A 21,485-nucleotide genomic window follows, 5' to 3' on the forward strand; every position below is an offset into this window, starting at 1 on the left:
TATTTTAAGCTTTCGTCTCCCACGACGTTTCGGTTCGGGGCTAGTGTGGGGAAGTGCAGGCGGGAGCCAGAGAACACCTAACTGAGTGAGTAAGTGAGTGAGTGAGTGAGTGACGGGAATGTGAGTGAATGAGAATGGGAATGAAAATGGAAATGGAAATGCCGTTGTGGATCGACGAAACAAATGGGCAGTGCTTAGGTACTTTGAAACTGCAAAGTACCCGCAGCAGCAAATCTGGGTGCGTTGATACCTCTGATTTCCCCGCAAGGGGAAGCCTGCAGATGAGCCTCAGACGGCTCAACACGGTTCGCTGTTCATGGCGCCTACTGCGTCTTCACTTTCCAACCCTGGCAAGCCTGGCCGCATCCAACCGGAAAGGTTATCCTACAGTGAGGTACTTTAAGGCAAGGTACATTGCTAAGTATGTAGTCAGAGCATGGACGGCAGGTACTGTGACCTCTCCAACGTCTGCTCGCCTGCCAACTGCACTGCCCGCCTACCCGCTGCGCTCGCTCGTCAACCAAACTCCAATTCAACCTCGACCCATCTACAACAACCTTGAGAGGTGGCTGCTTGAGCTATCACTACCTTACTACACCAGCCTCCTTTCCGTCGACATCAAACGTAAGGTACAAAGAGCGCTTCAAATGGTCTTGCGACATTCAACAATGCCATTTGCAACTCCGCATGTTACAACCAATATCTCAATGACATCGCCAAAGCCTTAATCGCGATCCCCGCCAGAATCAGCCCCCAAACGACGACTAGACCCAAACCACCTGGTCCACTACCCACTTAACGTTGCCGAACATCAAGCGTCACTTACAATAAATCCCAGATCGCTCCGTGAATCTGGCTCTCGCGACTACCTCGACAGTTTTGAACCTCACTGCCTCCCGCCATGGACAGAACCATGGATCTAAGGGACATGGACTTTGAGTCTGCCATCGTGGACGACGATAAGGACGCCGACGTCCCCGTAAACGCCCTCAATACTCCACAACGCCTGGGCCGCTCGCCCTTGTCCAAGACGCGCTCCATGTCTGATGGAGGAGGAACTCCTTCCAAGCTCACTCCTTCACCGCACATTGCGGATGGTCGCCAGGCATCCAAGGACGATAACCACATCAGAGACACGGCCACCACACCCGTAACCCCTCACCGAACCGAATTCCCCCTCCGTGGTCTCTCGCTGCAGATGCCCGCGAACCGCGACCCTGCCTCCCCTGCAGCCAACTCGTCCACCGCATTTACGAAGCCCGCGCCGCTATCACCGAAGCTCGACCACTCGCAGATCTATGCGAGTCCGACAAATATTCTCCCTCGTCGCTCTCGTGGCCTCGACTTCTCACGCGCTGCCACCAGCCTGCACCACTCAACACTCGCCGAGTCCTCACCCGACTCCTCGCCTACGATCGGAGGAAGGGGCATGAATATCCCGGGACGCAGGAGCAACGACTACGGACAGGCCGAGCAAACCACCAACTCGTTGTGGTCCATGATGGGCAACCACGAGCGCATGACGGTGTCGAGCTCCCTGGGCAGCGCGAATCAGATTGGGTCAGATTCCTCTTCCGACTCCGACGACGATGATCTCATGGATGAGGATATGGACGAGCCGTACATTGGTACACCGCAAGCCAACAAGACCGCCGCGCCCTTGGGCACACATCCCATGATGGCACCCTGGGGAGGCTCTCCGGCAATGAACAGTCTGATGAGCTTCCAGCATAGGCAGCGGCAAAGGAAACAGCCAAAAAAGAAACACAAACTGCCACTGGGTCTAGGATTCAGTCCCAGCACAAATGCCGGTGTCTCAAAGTCGCCGCCAAACAACGTGCCCAAAGACATGTCGGCACATTCACGTAGGGAGAGCATTAGCTGGCAGGCCAACCAGTTACATATCTCTGGGAGCGAGGAAGAGCGAGGTGATAATATCGACGGTCTACTCTCGACTCCCAGTCGTGATGGGCAGCGCCCTACAGTCATGCGACGGGTGGTTACGCAGCGTAGAAACCTGCTACCCAAGACGAAGAACTTTGCTCGTATCAGGGCGGCTTTATTCGAGGAAGGTGCGCCAGTCGAGACGGAAACCCAAAGAGAGGCCGAAGTCGTCCGTCAAGTGCGAGAGAGTGACGTCGATCTCGGAGCACCTCGTCAACAGACCGTTCCTCCCGCTACTACCCACTCGTCGCCCAACCTAGGGAACCAAGACCAATCCCTCGACGACATACCGGAAAGCATGATCACCGACTCGGCCCTCAATCTCTCGGGCAGCTTTAAGCAACAAGCCTTGAAGAATTCAAAGGGCACCAAGTTCTGGGATACCTTCTCCGAGTCTAGCAGTATCGGCGGTGCTCGCACAACGCCGCCTCCGCCTAACGGAGGACTCCCTCGCGGCTCATCGTCAGGAATGAGCGAAGACATTTGCATGGACTCCCCGTCACTCGGCCCTACGGCTGGTTTTGCTATGGCCGCAAGCAGCGGGGAGTCTCAAAAGGGAGATACTCCTCTTCTCGCTCAGGGCCCGCAACCGGCACCCAGCGCAGCGGAAATCACACGGCGGATCAACAGCAAGCGCAGGCGGGAGGACGACTACGATCCCGTCAGCCTCAAGCGCCGGGCAGTAAGCCCAGGCATGAGCGTGCACAACTCGCCCATCATGCAGAGCCCCATGCAACGCGACGTGGCGCCCTGGGGGTCGCGGCCCGGCAGCAACAGCGGCGATAGGGGCGGCAGTGGCGCGCCGAGCGAGTCGGGAAGCCTTGGAGGCGGCACGCCCGGTAGCGGCGCCAACGCCAACGGCCGGGTAGTGAACGGGAACAAAGGACGCGTTGGATTCCAGGGCATGGTTGATACCAACGACGGTCTGATGCGAATGAGCATCGAGTGATTTCTTGAGGCGTGTCTTCGGAAGGGTGGAATTGGCGCAGTCTGCATTTCTTGGGCGTTGGGATAGGACAGTTTGCGTGTGAACAAAATACCGGCGAGAAAGGGGGGTATCAAGGCGAACGAATCTTGGGAGGTTATGGACAAGGAGCAAGGAGCAAATTAGTATATCCATAGAGGCCGAGCTCGGCACCACACACACACAAGCACTCACAATAGCACACAGGCTACTTGCAAATGGAATAGAAATCCTTAATGAGCAAGATATTGTACACGCCAGAGTGATTACGAAGATGAAGGGATAATTCTCGGCCGGTGGTATCTTCCCCGAAACGCCCGTGTACGCCTGTAATGCTTCCCAAAGCCCCCTTTCGTCCCCTTTTGATAAGTCAATGCGAAATCCATGCCACTCTGTCCCAGGTCCCATCTCTCTACTCGTACAGCTTCCCCGTGGTTCCCTATCCATGAGAGAAAGAGAATGCGATGACACCAGCTTATTCCACACCCACACCCTCCTCGGGAACCCGCAAACTCCCAAGCTTATCATCCAACCACCGCGCCAGCTCCTCGGCATGCCGCCGCAACGCCACGACGCCGGCGGTATTCACGCTCCCGACGCTGGCGAGGGAGGTGGTCGTCTGGGCGCCGAGGCTGAGGATGCTATCTGCTTCCGAGGGGGACGCGGGGATCTGGAATGGCGTGCCTGTGCCCGCGCCGCCGTTTGCGCCTGCGTTCGCGTGGGAAGAGTGGTGCGAGTGAGAGTGTTGGTCGGTAGAGGAAGAAGCTTGCTGGGCTTCGATGGTCTCGGCGAGGGGACCGATGCAGACGAAGAGTAGCCCGCACTTTAGTCTCCGGATGACGACGACCCCGGCGGCGAGTTGGACTGTTATCGTGAGGGGTTTTCCTCCTGCTGCTCCTCCCGCGTGGTATCCTGCATCTTCCGTGTTGGCTGCAGCAGCGCCAGACGACGACGGCGGCGTGGAGGACGAGGAGGGGAGCGCGTCGGGGATGTCGGGCGTCGCGGAGGCGTGGAGGGCGAAGAGGGAGGATGCGACGGTGGACTGGGTGCGGAGGAGGGAGACGGGCTGCGGGGAGGCGTGGGCGAGGAGGCGGCCTGAGGGGGTCGCGAGGAGTGCCGTGTGGAGGTTTGCGTTTAGGTTTGAGGCGAGGAAGGAGGTTAGGCGTTTTGTTAGGAGGAGGGGCGTTGGTTGGTTCAGGGACATGTTTGTTTGTTTTCTGTTGTGGTTTTGGTTGTCGAGGGGGGAGATGGCTGTTGGTGAGGGTGATGAGGATTTTGGGATGTTGAGGTGTGGTGAGGTTTGTAGATGTCGCGGTTCCGGTGTTCGGGAGGAGAGGTGTATGGTTCAATGCGGGTTGCTTCGTTTGGATTCCGGTTTGGTGAATGCGTGTTGTGTATCGTCACGACTGCTGAACGTGATCGATGTCGAACCTTCAAAGCTAGGGCAAGATGCGTCTGGAAGGGTGAGGGATTGGCGATGGTCGGGTGGTGGTTGAGACTCGGGCAAAGATAGAGGTCCACACGACTGCCAGGTTGTGGTGGTGGACAACCTGGAAGCTGGCGGGCAGGCTGTGGCACTCGGAGCTTCCATTCGAGGTACGCGCGCCAAGTAAAATTTGGGCAGCGCCTGGCGGAAGGTGGGGCTCCCTGTCAAACGTCTGGAGGGCACGTACCTACCATAGGTACCTTGGTCTGTCACGCAGGGAATTTGTTCTGTTAGTGCTCGGAATCTACTGCAGCTAAGGTACTAAGACAGCTCAACGTGCTTGTGTCGTGTGATTTCATGGATAAATTGGATGAACTATAAGAGACAACCTTGGTCAACTAGCTTGAGAAGCTTTTACTCATTCATGTGCTACGACCATGACATACCTAGCTCATAGAAGCACACTTTCGAGGCCAGTCGGTGAGGTCCCTCTTCCCGATATGCTTGACAACAACATCAAACACCTCCAAGACACTGCTACCACTAGTCCTTAACTTCACCAGACATCCTATTCAACACCATGAACCGGTACCCAAGATCATCCAGCACATCAACGTACTCCCTCCCCTCCTCCGTATCGCACCTCCACTCCTTATACAACCTCTCCATCTCCTCCGCCAACCCCCTCGTCTGCACAGCCGGCGTCTCGAGGTCATACTCCAACAACGTTCGCACCGCAACCTTCAAGTACCGCGAGTACCCGGACCGATGCAGCACCTCGTCAAGATGAACATCCGCAGCGGCCCCACCACACGCCGGACCGAGCTCCGCACGTGCATTCGGCGCCGACCCGGACGGCACAACGCACTGACACCCCGGGAAGTTCTCGTGCAGGCACCCGCGGCTGCCCTTGTGCGTCTCGTCGTCGTAGATGCAAAGCATCTTTGCGCACCGCCGAATGTGGATGCACTGGCACGTCTGGCACCCGTCGAGGCTGGGGAGGGGCCGGCCGGTCATCATGCGGAAGAGGACGGCGCCGAGGGCCCAGTGTTCGTCGCTGAGCGTGTAGAGGCGTTTACTCTGTAGGCGTGATGTTAGTCGAGCTGCTGTGTGTCTGTACGAAGTTGCTCCGGGATAGCTCACCCTCCTCCCCGTATCCTTATACTCCTTCCACTGCTCAATCATCTCCGTAAGACGCATATGCCCCGTCTTGGGCGAAACAGGAAACCCAACGCTATGCGGAAGCGGCTCTTCCCTCTCCAGCGCCCCCTCCCGCCGCGCCGGAACCCCCGACACGAAAGCCCGGCCACACTTGCCCAGCTTGCACACGCCGTACGTCTCTTTGCCCCGCGAATGCTGAAAAAAGATGGACTGCGCATCAATGCCGCGGTGCAGGATGGGCATCCACTCCGTATCAGTCGCCGCCCACGACTTCTCACCGGTCACCCAGTCCACCTCTTGCCGGTACCCATCATGCAGCCAAACAAGCGTACGCACCACAGAAGTAAGGACGTGCCAGCAGAGCGACTCGGGCAGGAAGCACCCCGGCTCGTGCTCAGCGTGCCGGTGGTCCGCAAAGAGGATCTCGAGCGTGCCGGCGTCGCAGATATCCCAGACCAAATAGTCCTCCGTAGCCTGCTTCTCCGCGCGCGGATCTAGGGGCTGCTGACGGAGGTACCCCGCGAGGGATATGATGTTCTCGTGGTTGAGGATGTGGGAGACGGTGCGGCCCATGTTGTGCGTGTAGAGGAGGTCCATGAGGCCCTTGACCTGGCGCTGCTTCTTGGTCGTGAAGCTCATCGAGTACTTGCCGGCGTCGTAGTACTCGTCAAAGTCGTCCACTTTGCGCGCGATGAACTCTTCGCCGTCGGCGTAGCCCGCGTGCTGGGCATTGCGCCGGGTGATCCAGATGTTCTTCTCGACTCTCTTGATGAGCTGGAATGGCGGCTGCGGGTGGTCTGGGTCCGCCTTTTCGGCTGTTGATGTTGACATGTTGGACCTTTTGGGGGGTATCAAATTGGGACCTGTCACTCGATGGGCTTGTAGATGTTGGGGTCATGGCGAACTCTTGAGATTTCTGAAAAAAGGTGATGCTATCTCCTTTGTAGGTCCTCCTAGCACAGCATCGTCGTTTGCTCGCCAGGCAGCGTCAACTAGAAGGGACCATGGTCACGGTCGAAACAAAGGATAGCCCTATGGCTATTGTAGTCTTTGACTCAACGGTTGCCGCCTTGGCATTCCGGAAAGGGTCATAGAGTACGCCACTTGGCAGGCATTTATGATGAGCGTTGACGTTTAAGACATCCTTAGAATCAGCCTCACTACAGTGTAAGTTGCTGAAAATTGAAAAGTCATTTCCAGCACAAGAGCAATGCTCAACAGACGAATATCACGGAATATTCATGATAGATGTCCTGCATCCCGTCGGTCGAAACGTCTGTACAATCGTTTGCCAAGGCAAACGAAGCAGCAGGCTTGGCCAAACGGGAGGAGGCATATGCAAGGAAACAATTTTAGTCGTTCGCGCCGAAGCCGCATGCTCTGGTGACACAGAGCGTTTACCCATACCTACAGCCATGGAATTCCTGGCGTAGGCTGGTCGCACGACTTCTGAACCCACTGTCATTTCTTTGTCGGCCTGTCGCATTCAAATTAGAATGGCGATAAAGATAGCCGAATGGCCGGGGTAATCCACGTGCATCCAGCACCTACCAGCGTCCACCCCGCCGAGCAAATTGGTCGTGGAGAAGCGAAATGCTGCGTCTTCCGAATGTGGGAGGCGATCAAATTTGACTGAGCCCTTTTTTGGGTCGTGTTGGCCAAGACCTGCCGTCTGATCCGAGAGCGTTTGTCGACGCATCCCTTGGAGTTGTTTCCGGAGGCTGGTGCAGCGGTGTTGGGCGGTCTGTAGGTCCATTGGTCCCTTGCGATATTCAGGCTATGCTTTGGGAGGGAGCTGTAAGGAGGCACTCGTCGCAGTGTGGCACTGTACGAATACTCCACAGACGCGGCGTCACTCTTCGTTTCGATGATACTGCATGCCATCCACCCTGCGTTCGGCCGAACCGTCGAATGACATAAATGGAGGAACAATCAATGCGAAAGAGGGCGCACTGGCCATGTAGGAGGTAGAAGAAGCAGCAGAGGCAACCCCGGGGTCGTGTATCCGCGAGCTCGCCGTCATGCATACCGTTGTATGGGCCAGGGCACGGCGTTTCAGCGAGACTGCTCCGGGCAAAGCTGAGCAGAGTTGAGACGGGATGCCCGTGTTGAAAGGCTGAGTATCCATTCTGGCTGCGACGACTGTGAACAGCCGGCGTCGTTATGAGTATAGCTTTGGTTCTGAGATGATTGTTTGCCATTTGTCGAATGCCCGAGTGTTGGGTCTAACAGAGTCAGTTGTATTACACTTGCAAGCCACATCGGTTAGGACCGAGAAGAGGCCTCGTGGCCGGCCTCATCTCCACCTCATCGGCGCGGCTCTACCTAGTGTATTGGAAAGCTAACGTTGCAGTTTGCGGGAGTGGTTAGCGACAAGTCCACGATTCCTTCAAGCTTCGTTCAGGACGGTCGAAACAATGCGACCACAAGTCAGCGAGAAAGAAACAGCATTCCCGGCGGCTTCCCGCTGCTTCGAGAGGCGCAGTACTTTGGTCAATGGTTGGATGGGTGAAGCGGGCGCGTCCGAGCCGCGGCTGTAAAGATGAGGCCGCGAACTATGTGGCCATGCCGCCATGGTCAATCTCGAGCCAGTGCCTGTCTCGAACAGAGCAACTGGCAGGCTTGGTGCGGTACGAGTTCTTCCATGGGTTGAACGCAGGAGAGGATGCACGACATGAGAGGCTGAGGAGACACGGCAAGGCACAGGTGGCGGAGAGACAGGAGGAGGACTGCAGGACTGCAGGAGAGGAGGAGGAAGAAGACCGACGGAGATAGTACGTACCGTTGTACACTGTGAGAGACTGTGAGAGACTGTAGAAAGCTGTGGGGTACTTATCAAGGGCTGTAATTGAGTTGAGCCAATCAACTCCCTAGAAGGTCACGGGAAATGGGACCTCAAACGCTCTGTTGGTGCACTAAACCAAATCGGTCGACTTTGCGACATGGTACCTGCGTTAAAGGCCGCGCTTCCGTTCGCTATTGCTCCACAAGCCTCTCCTCCTCCCAGTCTCTGGGCACTTTGGGCAAGACCCCTCGGACGGTGGACGCTTGCTCGAAACCGCCTGTCTTCGTCTCCCCTTCCGTTGCCCATGTCTGCGCGTCCGCGACTCTGCAACCATCAGCGGCAATCATCAATTATTGGATCATCTTACCCAAAAGGCCCCCCTTTCCTTCCCTTTTGGCACTGACCCGGTGTCTTGACCCTAGTCAGACTGTCAGACCCCCCCCCCTCTCGCAGATCACTCTTGAAGGCCTCCACTCCCCTCTCACTCCTCTCAGAGACTCTCCCTCACTCAAGGGTCACACGCTTCAACGCTTACCTTCTGCGTCTTGACCACGCCACACACATTCCTCCTTCGAGCTTCACGAAGCACTTCCATGGCCTCAAGAGTAAGACTCGACGTCTTCGACCGAGACATTCCGATCGTGCGAATTATCCACGACGTCCGCTCCTTCTAGACTCGAACTTTGAATACACACAACACTCACTCACTCACTCACTCGCATTGCGCACTGTAACTCTCTTCGCCCATTTCGACATCCTGAGACTCAGCCTTGCAGCCCACGGCGGCCGATCAAACGCGGATATTCTCCCACAACCAGAAAACCGTCACCGCCTAACTTCAAGTGCTTGCTTGACAACAGTACTGACTACTCCGTACTTTACCCCCATTCCCCGGGTCTGTCAATTCCCACTACGGTCGACCAGCCGACTTGGCTTTTGCTCGCTGTCGTCACGTCGCCACGAATCTTCACCAAGTCTTGATCCACCCTCAAACGCCCGGTCGCTCGACCATGCCAGCTTGACAATCGCGCGGTCCGAACTCTTGCGTCGCACATTCAGCCCTTTCTTCCTACCCTGGGACCCACATTCCGTTCTCCCTCTCGTTCAACAACCGAATCTTCTTCCTCTACTCCTTCGGCTTCGTCCCGTCTCAAGTATCGATCTTTCTCTCCTGGTCATCACCAAGAGAAACGCTGTCGATTACTTCGCGGGCGAGTAACGACTTGTGTTTGCGGCAGGTCCGGGTTGCGTTATCACACTCATTCACACGACGTTTGGTCCCTCGGCGACCATCACCCTTCTTCTTCTCTTTTTCCGACTCGACTGTGTCGGGATTCATCAATACAACTTTGACATTCGTCACACTCGTCAATTCGCCGCTCACTACCCAAGATGGGTTGCCTCACTCACCGCAAAAAGGTCATTGACCAACGTGCCGAGCAGAAATGGGACTATATCGTATGTAGAACCTCATACGGTACAACATTCTTCTAGTGCTAACCTGTCTAGAACCTCAACGACTTCAAGTCACGAGGATGCCTCACTCCGTTCGCGTACTTTTACCTGTGGCTCATGTTGATCATCTCCCTCGCCGTCTACGGCGTCGATATGTTCACTGCCATCAACCTCCTGGCTTTCGACCGCTGGTCCTCCGAAATCGACCCCGCCATCGACTTCAAGATCTCAAAGTGGATCTTCTCCATTTCCATCATCGCCTCCTTTGTCAATCTCGCCTTTGAGCATTTCCGGGCGCACCGCGTTATGAAGCGAGGAAACGTAGCTGAATGCTACCTCGACACCATTGCCGTTCGCCTCGAGAGTATCCGATTCGGAAAGGGCCAGGGTTGGAAGCGTTTCTTGGTCTTTGCCGAACTCACCAAGAGTAAGAAGGGAGCCGAGTATATTGCTCTGTTCACCTACTTCAGCTTTCAATGTAAGCCAATCCTACTTTCCCATCGTGGCCGTTACTAATCTTATGTAGCCTGGATTCGTGTACTGGTCTGTTCGGGACCTCGTCAGGTCGTCAACGCATTGACTCTCAAGTCTGTCTACGACGCCAAGCTTGCTGTTCACGAAGTCTCCGTCGAGGGCTCTCTGCTGGGTTTCTTTGATAAGATTAAGACGCTTGCCACGGAGGATTACCAGCAGGCTCTCATCCTGTCGGGTATGGTCTTCACCCTACTCATTTGGGTCTTCTCCGCTCTCTACCTCATCATGGCTGTCCTCTTCTACGTCTTCTTCCTCTTCCACTGGATCCCCAAGGCCGATGGAGGTCTCTCGGGCTACTGCGAGCGCAAGGTCACCAAGGCCCTCATGAAGATTGTTACAGTCAAGGTCAACAAGGCGTTAGCGAGACAGGAGGAAAGCAAGAGAAAGGCAGAAATGAAGGCGGCCAAGAAGAATGGTGAAAAGATGCCCCTAGAGCGACAGGCCACTCTGCCGACTCTACCCAATGTCGGAGACCCAGACAAATTGGCCGAGATGCCCATGTTTGGCCGCAACGACACCTTCGCGACACTGCCCGCCTACGAGTCTCGTCCCGGGACCCCCGGCAGCATCGAGCTCAACTCCATGGACCAGAAACGCCCTCTGCCCTCGAGAATGGGCACCACCACTTCCACGGCCAGCTACTCGTCGCGCGCACCTCTTGTTGGCGGCGCTGCCGACTTTGGATACCAGCGCTCAGGCTCTCCGGCTCCTTCTCTGCCACCCATGGACTTGAACAACTACCCTCCTCAGCGCCCTGGCACTTCCAACTCGCAAAGAAGCTTCCGGCCTCAAATCTCTCACGTGCAAACCAACTCACAGAGTTCTCTCCGTGGTGGTTTCTCGGAGAGCCCCTCTACATACTCTCCCGACACGATGCCACCCTTCCCTCCGCCTGTGAGATCCAACACTGGCCGATCGGTAGAAAGCTTCAGATCGCAAAGACAAAACACGTACCAGAGTGAGCGTGGCACGCCGGCGCCCAGAGGCACCTACGACGACTACTCGAACCAGTCGAATGGACGGGCCAGCCCCGCGCCCTCAGCATACTCGGGCCGCGCTCCTGCACCCATGCCCCGTGGCCCCGGTCCGCTCAACAACACCCCGTACCAAGCGTACCAGCCGTTCAACCCGCAACGGAGCGCGACTGGCCCGGTTCCGCCCCGAGGCCCGCCGAATGCTCCCACGCGGAACATGACGGCGCCCGTGCCTCCCCGGCCACAGGACGACTACTTCAACCGTCCTGGCACCTCACAGAGCCAGCGGCCGAGCCCTCGCGGCCCTGGATACGGCTACAACAACGATGTAGAATCTCAGAGGGATCCGCGGTACTAGGGGTACCGTGCTCCTTTCTGAGGCTCACAGATCGCGTGCGCTTATAGGGTTATGCGGCTACGTCCCGCAATTTCTTTTTTTCATAATGTCTTTATGATTCAAAAGGGGTGTCTACTTTTGCGCTGGGAACAAGCGCACATTTCACGAAAGGCCTTTCTCGTCATTTCCTCTTCGTCCTCGCCCAGCCCTCTCACACTTCCTTCCTACTCGGAGAACACAAAAGTGTCGAGGCTGAGGTTGAGGCTGCTCCTCCGTCTTTTTACGACCATCCTTTCGATACCCCCCGAAACTTTTCGCTTCATTCTCCGTTCGTCCATGTACTACTAGGAATTCAGGGTCTACTGGCTATAGAAGTGCTCCAAGAGCCGCTAGAGAGAGGAAACCGCCAAAATCCAAATGTACTTTTAGAAACTCAAGAATACCAAAGTCTGTTGATGACAATCCGATGTTCACACTTTCTGTGGTTTCGTCTGCCTTTGTCATGTCACTGTATTCACTAACGTCCCCCGCGGCGCCAGGGCCCCTGGTAAGCTCGCAACGCCAATGCAGGCGATTAAAGTTTTGGCCCCGCTTCCCCGTCGTGATGACCCCTGGCACAGTCTGACAGTGCCAAGTAACCGTCTTCACCAGCTGCCAACCTACGTCAGGCCGTCAGCTTTGGAATCCCGCCTTCGCTGATCACGACATGCGCCCTTCGGTGCTGATTTGTCACCCGGAGATGTCAATTTCATCCTCTAGGGCTCATATAGATGCGCTTACAATTAATTTTGTGGTGTTGGTGATGATTTCTAACGATGTGATATTACTATACCTTTCTTCAATTTCTCATAATTCAATACAAACAGCGTGATCACCTGCGAATTTACACCCTCAATACACATCTCATATGAACCACACCCTCCTCCTGACAACCCTCCTCTCATCACAACTCCTCACAAGCTCAAACCTGTTCTTCCACTCACAACTACAAGACACCAACGGCATCATGCCAGGCAGAACAATACCCTTCCACCAAGGCGAACTCGCCCTCCACGAGCAACTCAAAATCCCCCGCCACAGAGCGAACCCCACAGCCGCGGGCCTCCCGCCCTCCTACGGCAACCGCATCGCCGCCGCCCCGCTCCTGGCCCTCGGCACCCTCGACGCTGAACGCCGGCCGTGGACGACGCTATGGGGCGGGGAGGCGGGCAACGTGGCAAGGCCGATTGCGGAGGACGTGCTTGGTCTCAGGAGCGTGGTTGACATTGGTGACGATCCGGTGTTTAAGGCTCTTTGGGGGGCCGAAGGGGAGGTAGACGGGGACCAGCAGCAGCAGCATTTGCAAGAGGTAATTCAGCCTGGGAGGGGTCCGGATGGTGGGAAACTCGTCTCCGGACTGGCCATCGACCTCACGACGCGGGATCGCGTAAAGTTCGGAGGGAGAATGGTAGCCGGGGCGGTTACAGTTCCCTCGGTTGGCATTGCTGTCGCTGAGGAACGGAGCTCTTCTTCCTCCTCGGAAGTACAAATCGCGGTGCACGTCGAAGAGAGTCTGGGAAACTGCCCCAAGTACCTCAACAAAAAGGACGTCATCCCGCGGGCGTCGCTCGTCAAGGGCAGAGTGGAGCGGGAGTTGCCGCTGTCTGAGGAGGCTGTTGAGGTCGTGCGCGGGGCGGATATGCTTTTCCTTACGAGCGGACACGAGGAGGGAGGGGACGATGGTGGCAGTGGCAGCAGTATGGATACGAACCATAGGGGAGGGTCGAGGGGGTTTGTTAGGGTTGCGAGGAACGATGAGGGTGGCGTGGAGATTGTATATCCTGAATGTGAGTTTTACTGCAACCCCCTTTCTGAGTCATTTGCATCCGGATCGATGGTTATGACGAGAAGGCTAATCATCTTATAGTTTCCGGCAATCGGTTATATCAGACGCTGGGGAACCTTAAACTGAACCCCTTGGTCGGGATCGCGATACCAGACTTTGAGACGTCAGACGTCCTTTACGTGAGTATTACTCAATTTCTTCCCAGCCTCACCTGGAACTTGGAAGATTATGAGGCTAACACTTGGAGGTGGGCAAAGCTCACGGGATCGGCATCGATACTCGTCGGACAAGACGCGGCAGCCTACCTACCACGCACGAAACTCGCCGTCAAAATCACCGTGTCGGCCGCGGTCTTTGTGCAGTCCGGCCTACCCTTCTCCGGCACCTCTCTCGAGCCGTCACCGTACAACCCGCCCGTGAGACCGCTCTTCTCCGAGCAGCAGCATGTTCTGGGTTCGTCTACGGAAAGCACCAGAACGGCCGCGCTGCTGCGCCGCGAGATCATCACGCCGACGATTGCGCGGTTCGTCTTTGGCCTGGAGCCCGCGGCGCAGTGGGAGGCGGGCCAGTACGTCACGTTTGACTTCGCGGAGGAGCTGGACGTCGGGTGGAGTCATATGCGCGACGACGAGCCGCAGAGCCTGAATGATGATTACGTGAGGACTTTTACGGTTTCGAGTCCGCCGGGAGATAAGGGAGGGAAGGAATTTGAGATTACGGCGAGGAAGAATGGTCCGGTCACGAATATGTTGTGGAGGTGGAATTTGAGGGTTCCGTTGGAGGTTCCTGTGCTTGGGTTTGGCGGAGAAGAGGCGTTCAGGATGGGTAGGGGGAAGGGGGAGAAGGGTGTTGGCGGCGGTGATGATGTTGAAGAGGTGTTTGTTGCTGCTGGTGTTGGGATCACGCCTTTGATTGCGCAGGCTGGTGGTGTTTTGGAAGCTGGGGTGAGGATGAAGGTGTTGTGGACTGTCAAGGGAGAGGATGTGGAGCTGGTGAGGGATGTTGTTGGGAGGATTCCTGGGTTGGCTGGTGTGTTGAGGGTGTTTGTGACGGGTGAGATTGGAGAGGCGGAGGAGGCGATGATGCGGGAGTTTGAAGGGTTTGGGGCTGTTGTAGAGAGGAGGAGAATCAGGGCTAGCGATGTGAAGGATGGTGGTATCAAGAGGAGGTACTTTTTATGTACCGGGCCGGAGATGCTCAAGGTCTTGAATGGGTGGTTGGAAGGCGAGAATGTGGCATTTGAGGACTTTGCTTTTTGAGGAGGCAATGGGGATATCTTCAAATTCTGTATACTCTGCCAGCCAAGCTGTCTGGCAAAAGGCTCTAGCTATATCTATCGAATAAGACAATATAATCATTACTTGTTGATTAGGCATGGACAATCATTACGAGGCATGAGAGGCGAAACGAACCATCTTCCATTGCTATTGTTTGTTAAATCTGATGCAGCGGCCTTTGATGCTGCCAACTCTCAAGTCTTCGTGTGTAATTATCCGTATGTTTATTCTGTTTTTTAGTACATTTGAAGTCTGGGAATTACGTGTATCTATGTGTGATACGAGCTTGACTGTCTAAAGCATCCAAAAGCCACTGCTCACATGGCGGTGTTAGTCAGATGGTATCTACGATAATTGACCAAACGATATCTCATCACATCAAGGCAGAGCTGCTGGAAGGGTCGGTTCACGATCCTTGGCAAATGGCGACAGACACTTCGTAATGTCTAATCTTGGATGTAGCCAATCTGGAAGAGCGGAGTCTGTTCAACTACCGGCAGCAGGACGTCTGGTTGAGACATTGCATCTGGGAGAATTTCTCGCTAATTGGACTCAGAAAAGGCATGATCACCCTATCACAGTTTCGGGATTGGTTGGGCAAGAGCGAAGAATTAATTAACTCGGAAGGCGGAAGGCGTAAAGGTAACGTCAAGTTGTATCATTGCCAAAAAGGAAAGAGCAGTGGAAGTGTAAGCGAGAACCCGCACCTGCTCCAAGTCAACAGAGTCGGCGCTTGGAAACCACAACTGGCAGCAGCTGGCGCTACAAACTTTCCATCGCCGCGATCCTCAACCGCAAGCGACGATGCCACACGACTTTCCCGATTGCCGCCAAACCCCAGAGTTCTGGAACCCCATTCTGCCGCCGGATCGGTTCACACGTTGGCATCATCGCGTCTTCGTTCTGGTCTGCGATTGAGCGACACTCGCAACAGAGTATTTGCATTCGAGACGAAGCGAGACCAAGGCTCGAGCTTGATTGTCCCAGTTGAGCCTCAGAGTCGAGAGTCAAGCGGCATTCCCGACGAGCTCCAGCCAGGCGAGGAGTGCAATCGAGATGGTCGTTACCCAACGTCGAACTGTCAACTGAGGCACAGCAAACATCTACGGACTCACGGGATACACTCCCTATGGATACACTAGGTGCATGTGCTGCCCCGCCGTCAGGCTCTCACCGATGAACTGAACATGCAGCTTGGCTCATGCTCAGCTCGGTAGTGGGGAATCATCCGGAGGGCACGTCGACTCGGATCGAGAGACACCTTTCAATCCGGGACCCAACTAATACCCGCCTGCCTGCTCAACTGGGAAATCTCGATCGGTAGTTAGTGCTTGGGATTGAGGGCATCGTCGGGTCGACCGATGCCCGCAAAACTCCAATGCGTGCAAGATGCCAGAGGACACAACTCACCCGACTCTCGCGTTGCAAACATTCCGCCATGATCCGGATCCGTTGTGTGCTCGTGGAACGACCGGAATCACCTTCTTCGCTCTCGCCATTGTCTCCCGTCGCACCCCTGTCTCTCGGCCGATTCCTTCTGCTAGATCGATCAAGGGGCATTCAAAGATCTGGCCTGGGCTCGTTCTGCGTAGCGAGACAGATTGCTCTCTCAAATTCTCAATGGCCAACCACAGGCTGCGGGCAAGTTCCCGGAATACGGAGATTGGGGGATGAATTCGACAGGCAAAAAAGTGAGAGATCTCGATGCGCGCTGCTTGGCCGGGCACAGACTCAGACGGCGCCCTTGTCAACCTGCGTTCGATTCTTTCAGGGCAGCAACAGACATGGATGCAAAGGGCCAAATCCAGTCTACCTCATCGCACCAGCCAGCCGAGCGCAATTCTGCCCTGTAGTGTCTTGTACGGGGCCTGAGACGTCGTGTGCTTTGTGTGGTGTAGAGGAGCAAGCGATTCATTGAACTTGGTCGTTCCCAGGCGGATGACGAGGGAACGGAACCACAACCACATCTCGATGCCAATGTTTGAGACCTGTCACCCCAAAGCCCATGTCAGAATTCGATGGCGACCAGGGGATTTTGAGCAACGTTTCTCCAGCAAAGAAAAAGCCCGATTCCGATGCTGGTGGCCGGCCTGCCACACCACCAAGGTGTACGCAACAAGGAAAGCATGGGCAAAACATGCCACAAGTGAGCAAAAAGCTCATCCAGGCGGGATCGAAATGGGTGCAGGGGCCCATGCTGGTGGAATCGAGATTATGGGAAACCCGTTGCGGCGATCGCTGTGATCGCTGGGCCAAACGCAAATCTGAGCATCGGATTCCGCTCCGACTCATCACCCTGGCTCCCACACACACGTCCATCGGCCATCGCCCTGGGCGCCCACCCAGTTCGTCACCGATGGTCCTCAACGAGCGGCACTTGGCCGGAAGCAGCAATGCCATCGATCAGAGATAGCGACCCGAACCAGCCTGAGAGCTTGCGTTGACAACGGCTTAACATCAGGGACGCCTCCCCACGTCCCAAGTCTACGGAGAATGGCACTGCCGGCTGTTAGGCTCTTGGTACGAACCCCGCCGCACTACCGCTGCCGTCCAAACATGACGAGGTGACGCTCGTCGCCATCATTCCTCACCCCGCGCGAAGATGGTTCCCCATTTAGCGCATACCTACTCTGTCTGTACAATATTCTGCACCTCGTCAAGCGAGCACCCCCCTGGCGAGCGTAGACGTGGGAGCTCTACGCAGTACGAACCGAGGACATGGGCCCGACCTGTTGGCAGCGGTCGTTGGTCCTTCCGCCATCTTCCGTTGATGTAATGGTCCATCTGACGATCAAATGGCTCGCCAGGATTGGATGGTAACGCTCGCTCTGTTACGAACAAGTCGGAGCAAGGACCGTTCATTCTGCTCTCCCAAAGCTCAAAGACTCCTCCTTGCTGAGCTTACCTCACCAAGCTCACCACCTGAGGAAGCAAGCAGACGCCGAAGACATCAAAGAGACCCAGACCCTTAACTTTGCGGGAGGCCGTTCCAGGTCTAAACCCACCCCCCTCTCCACACTGCTGCTCCCGATCACCGTGTTCCACGCATCGACTCGCGATCAGTCCTGCAACATCAACGATCGCTCCGCTTGCTGGTGGACAACGGTATCTCCAACCAGCCCCTACCGTTCTGCCATCAATTTTTCCCAAAGTGTACTTTGTACGTTTGCCTAATAACGTCTGTTGCACCACCCAACGCACCTTTCAGCGAACATCGTACCGTCCTTTCGATATCTTGGCTTGATGACCTTACATCCTTCCACAACGACCTGTCACTTTTTCCCTGACTCTGTCAACCAACGATTTACACTTGCTATAGCAGCTCTCAAGCAATAATCCTCATAGTCCCCGATCGACTTCCTTGCCAGCACATCCAGACATACGCATAATGCAAAGTGCCTAACCGCCTTACTCTGTACAATATCACCCACCGCCAACCCTGCTCTCTCTCGCTGCTCGTACCGGCCAACCCCCCCCGGTCACACATCCCGCTGCTTCCCAGTCACCCGTCACATCGTCGCTTTATAATCACATTCAGCCTTCAGGCTCAGCCAACCTTCACAATGTCGATGCAAGAGTTTCAATACCCGGCCTCCTATCTTCAACCGCAAAAGACGGAACGCATTCTATCATTTCGGGCACAAAACCAAATGTCGACAACCATGAATCCGTGGGAATCCTGCGCGCTCCAGGTACGTCTGGGACTCTCAACTCAGGCTTGCTGGCTCCGGTACTGACATCCCTTCTAGTACCAATTCTCCGAGGAGACTGAGCAAGCTGTGCGTGGAAAGCGTGGTGCTTGGCGACAACCGCAAGCCGCTGCCGATCCCGTCATGTACCCTGGACTTTACTGCCCCAGCGGATTCGACATGATGAGCATTCTCGTAAGTACCCAAGTCGGCGATGGATGTTGAGGTAATTAACAATTATCAGCTCCGCGTCGCTGGAAGGCCCAACCCCAAGGTTGAACTTGGCGCAATTGACTGTTCTGTTGCTCTACTTCTTTGTGACCTCGAACAGCCCGACTGCCCGATTGTCTACGCCTCCGAACACTTCAGCATTCTTACCGGTTACAAGAACAGCGAGATTCTTGGCAAGAACTGTCGCTTCCTTCAGGCGCCCGGCGGAAAGGTCAGCAAGAAATCTGCCAGGAAGCATATCCCCAAGGAAACCGTCAAGAGCATGCGTAAGGCAGTCGAGGCAAACGACGAATTCCAGACCGACGTTCTCAATTTCAGGAAAGACGGCACTTCCTTTGTCAACCTCCTCACCATGATTCCCGTCCGCTGGGACTCCCAGCACTTCCGGTACTCTGTCGGCTTCCAGGTCGCACGCGAGGATTAATTCTCGGCAACACACACCACGCAAACACGAAAGTTTGTTTCGATATTTCGTTAGCGGCGCCTGTAAACATCTGGCCGCGAAGGCAACGAAACGTTTCTTTACAAAGGCAACAACTATGTCACGACTTGATTACGAGCGAGGCATCTGCTATTAGGCATTTACGATACCCACATTACACGCATGCGAGTTAGAGTCCACGCATCTCGGGACACGATACGACTCTCTATTACTATTATTTCCTTCAATTTTGGGATATTTCTGCGGCGTTTTCCACCAGGATACGAAGAACGATGAAAAAAGCGAATTACTACTGCATGGAGATCTGGAGTCACTTTTAGGTGCATCAAGACCATTATCAACCATCCGCCTCATTGGAGTTGATGGATGGCAGGGAAAGCGAATTGAGAAATAATCCAGCTTCAAAGCATTTGGGATGGCGTATTATCGACAGTCGGCACTGGCCTTGACTGTACAAGGGGGGGCTTCTTGGGAATTTTATATCATGTCCGCAACATGATATCTTGATCATGACGAAATGTTATAGCATAGCAGACGGCCCAAGGCCCTCGGCGAATTGAGTTACAGGCGTTGTATTTCGGGAACACAACATTTTGGCTCACTTTACGATTGTGATGATTGTCGCCTGCGTCGTGACACTGCATTTATGAACACCGCACACGAATCAATGTCTGATAATCAGGGCTGCATCGAGGACAATTCTACAAGCTGGAGAGGTTATACTTGAAGGCGCCCCCCTCATTTGCGACCATTATTGGCGTCATCAAAGACGGGTGAGACACTTGCACATGTTGCTAAACCCAAACACACCTCAAGCTGAGAAAAGGGTCGGCTCGTGGGAGGACACGGACTCAATCCGACAGGCCCTCTCAAGTGGGTGACAAGATAGGATGCCAGTCAACAAGATTATAACGCCTACTTGCATGCTTATCAAGCCTACTATTCTTATTCTTTTTCTTACTTATACTTTTGTTAGGATCTTTGATATATTCATTACAGAATACTCTTCGAAAGAAGCATAAGAATAGGGATAATAGGAATGGAAATAACAGGATAGCAGCTAGGGAGGGTACTGATAGAGCAGCAAGCGATTTTGTCACCCACTTGCTCTCTTAACGTGCAGTGCAACCAACTGTGTCTGTCTGCTTGCTTCCTTATTGCTTTTTCCGGGTGAGTTTCGAGACTAATGTACAAAGGAAGACGCCTCAACCGACTAGTTCGGATGTCCATCCATAGAAAGGCACGGCATATCCGATAGGTAAGTAGGTTAGTTTGGTAGTCTTACCTAAGCTTACTGCTAAACCTCCTCAGCCTACTTCCCCCTCCTCTATGGTGCGCCGGACGTCCATTTGGGGAGATTGTTAGTATCATCAGATGAATGTCACGGATTGATACTCGAAAGGTCAGTGAGGTCATTTTACACCACGTCCTTCTCACGTAGTCCGGTTCTCGCAATATTTCCAATTTCAAAGGGCAACTTCATCAACATCCAAAGAAAAGGGAGGCACCTTACCACCTCCGACATACCACCAACAAAAGTACTAGACAACAAAAATTGTCGCAACGCGGCCTTCAAAATTACAAGATGCCTCTCCGCGGACCCGTACCGGTGAAGCTCTACACAAAGGAGAACAGCGAGTGCCTGAAGCTGGGCCCCATGACGATTTACATCTTCGAGGACGGGACCAACACGGATAACCGCGTCGGGTGTATGACGCTCGAGCTGCCGCCGGCGACGTCCGGGCCGCCGATGCACTGGCACCGGTTCCACGACGAGTGCTTTTTTGTGACCAAGGGTGAGTTCTTTTACTAAATCAAAACGGCGTTGGGGGGTTTTTCCCCCCCACTGATGTAGTTGAATCGAATTACTGTTCATGTTTAGACTGAATGGAGAGGGTTTATTTCGTTGACGTTTCGATTGTGTTACTGGCAATAGGGACGATCCGGTTTTCGACGCCCGAGGGGAACGTGGATGCCGAGGAGGGCCAGTTGATGGTTGTGCCGCCGAGGGCGATCCACACGTTTTCCAACCCGTCCGAGACGCACCCCGCAGAGTTCTTCATGACGTCTACCCCAGGTACGTACTTCTTTCATCGAAATCCTTCGTGAATATCATCGTGGCAAGGTGGGCTAATACCAAGGGACCTAATTCAGGATACTACATGGACTGTAAGTACTCGGAAGGCCCAGCGTCCCGAGGACGAACCTCGTGATGAGTGTCATCTTGGTGTGAAAAAAGCTGACGGTTTGCGGTAGACTTCCGTATGATGGCCAAGGGAGTCGAAGAGGGTAAGAAGTTGTCCCGCGACGAGACGCAGCATCTCATGGCGCTGTTTGGAACGTTCCCGCCGGATGTGGAGTCAGAGCCGTGAAGTAAACTAGGATGTTGGGGTTTGAGGGGGATAGGATTTGGTGTTCATGAGAATTCGGGACTCATATGG

At 54.8% G+C, this 21,485-nt stretch overlaps 9 protein-coding genes across 9 annotated transcripts; 7 read left to right on the top strand and 2 right to left on the bottom strand.

Moving 5' to 3' along the window:
- Positions 1–901: 901 nt before the first annotated feature.
- Positions 902–2,893, top strand: CCOS01_10537 (uncharacterized protein; the record flags this gene model as incomplete). Its single annotated transcript, XM_060458692.1, has 1 exon — positions 902–2,893. The coding sequence occupies one exon, from the start codon at positions 902–904 to the stop codon at positions 2,891–2,893; it is 1,992 nt and encodes a 663-aa protein (XP_060310494.1).
- A 490-nt stretch (positions 2,894–3,383) lies between these two features.
- On the bottom strand, positions 3,384–4,112 carry CCOS01_10538 (uncharacterized protein; the record flags this gene model as incomplete). Its single annotated transcript, XM_060458693.1, has 1 exon — positions 3,384–4,112. The coding sequence occupies one exon, from the start codon at positions 4,110–4,112 to the stop codon at positions 3,384–3,386; it is 729 nt and encodes a 242-aa protein (XP_060310495.1).
- A 765-nt stretch (positions 4,113–4,877) lies between these two features.
- Positions 4,878–6,326, bottom strand: CCOS01_10539 (uncharacterized protein; the record flags this gene model as incomplete). The annotated part of the gene is made up of 2 exons (XM_060458694.1): positions 4,878–5,414; positions 5,478–6,326. 2 exons carry the CDS (start codon positions 6,324–6,326, stop codon positions 4,878–4,880), a joined length of 1,386 nt encoding a protein of 461 aa, XP_060310496.1.
- A 1,665-nt stretch (positions 6,327–7,991) lies between these two features.
- Positions 7,992–8,270, top strand: CCOS01_10540 (uncharacterized protein; the record flags this gene model as incomplete). The annotated part of the gene is made up of 1 exon (XM_060458695.1): positions 7,992–8,270. One exon carries the CDS (start codon positions 7,992–7,994, stop codon positions 8,268–8,270), a length of 279 nt encoding a protein of 92 aa, XP_060310497.1.
- A 1,402-nt stretch (positions 8,271–9,672) lies between these two features.
- On the top strand, positions 9,673–11,601 carry CCOS01_10541 (uncharacterized protein; the record flags this gene model as incomplete). Its single annotated transcript, XM_060458696.1, has 3 exons — positions 9,673–9,738; positions 9,790–10,213; positions 10,262–11,601. 3 exons carry the CDS (start codon positions 9,673–9,675, stop codon positions 11,599–11,601), a joined length of 1,830 nt encoding a protein of 609 aa, XP_060310498.1.
- An 886-nt stretch (positions 11,602–12,487) lies between these two features.
- CCOS01_10542 (oxidoreductase FAD-binding domain-containing protein) lies at positions 12,488–14,664 on the top strand (the record flags this gene model as incomplete). Its single annotated transcript, XM_060458697.1, has 2 exons — positions 12,488–13,406; positions 13,487–14,664. 2 exons carry the CDS (start codon positions 12,488–12,490, stop codon positions 14,662–14,664), a joined length of 2,097 nt encoding a protein of 698 aa, XP_060310499.1.
- A 2,023-nt stretch (positions 14,665–16,687) lies between these two features.
- Positions 16,688–17,095, top strand: CCOS01_10543 (uncharacterized protein; the record flags this gene model as incomplete). The annotated part of the gene is made up of 2 exons (XM_060458698.1): positions 16,688–16,828; positions 16,871–17,095. The coding sequence occupies 2 exons, from the start codon at positions 16,688–16,690 to the stop codon at positions 17,093–17,095; spliced, it is 366 nt and encodes a 121-aa protein (XP_060310500.1).
- Positions 17,096–18,245: 1,150 nt separating this feature from the next.
- On the top strand, positions 18,246–19,026 carry CCOS01_10544 (vivid PAS protein VVD; the record flags this gene model as incomplete). Its single annotated transcript, XM_060458699.1, has 3 exons — positions 18,246–18,374; positions 18,432–18,566; positions 18,616–19,026. 3 exons carry the CDS (start codon positions 18,246–18,248, stop codon positions 19,024–19,026), a joined length of 675 nt encoding a protein of 224 aa, XP_060310501.1.
- Positions 19,027–20,629: 1,603 nt separating this feature from the next.
- CCOS01_10545 (cupin) lies at positions 20,630–21,416 on the top strand (the record flags this gene model as incomplete). The annotated part of the gene is made up of 4 exons (XM_060458700.1): positions 20,630–20,840; positions 20,981–21,121; positions 21,199–21,213; positions 21,301–21,416. 4 exons carry the CDS (start codon positions 20,630–20,632, stop codon positions 21,414–21,416), a joined length of 483 nt encoding a protein of 160 aa, XP_060310502.1.
- Positions 21,417–21,485: the final 69 nt, after the last annotated feature.

Source organism: Colletotrichum costaricense (assembly GCF_030867565.1).
Source record: "Colletotrichum costaricense strain IMI 309622 chromosome Unknown Scaffold_11.1, whole genome shotgun sequence".
NCBI lineage: Eukaryota > Fungi > Ascomycota > Sordariomycetes > Glomerellales > Glomerellaceae > Colletotrichum > Colletotrichum costaricense.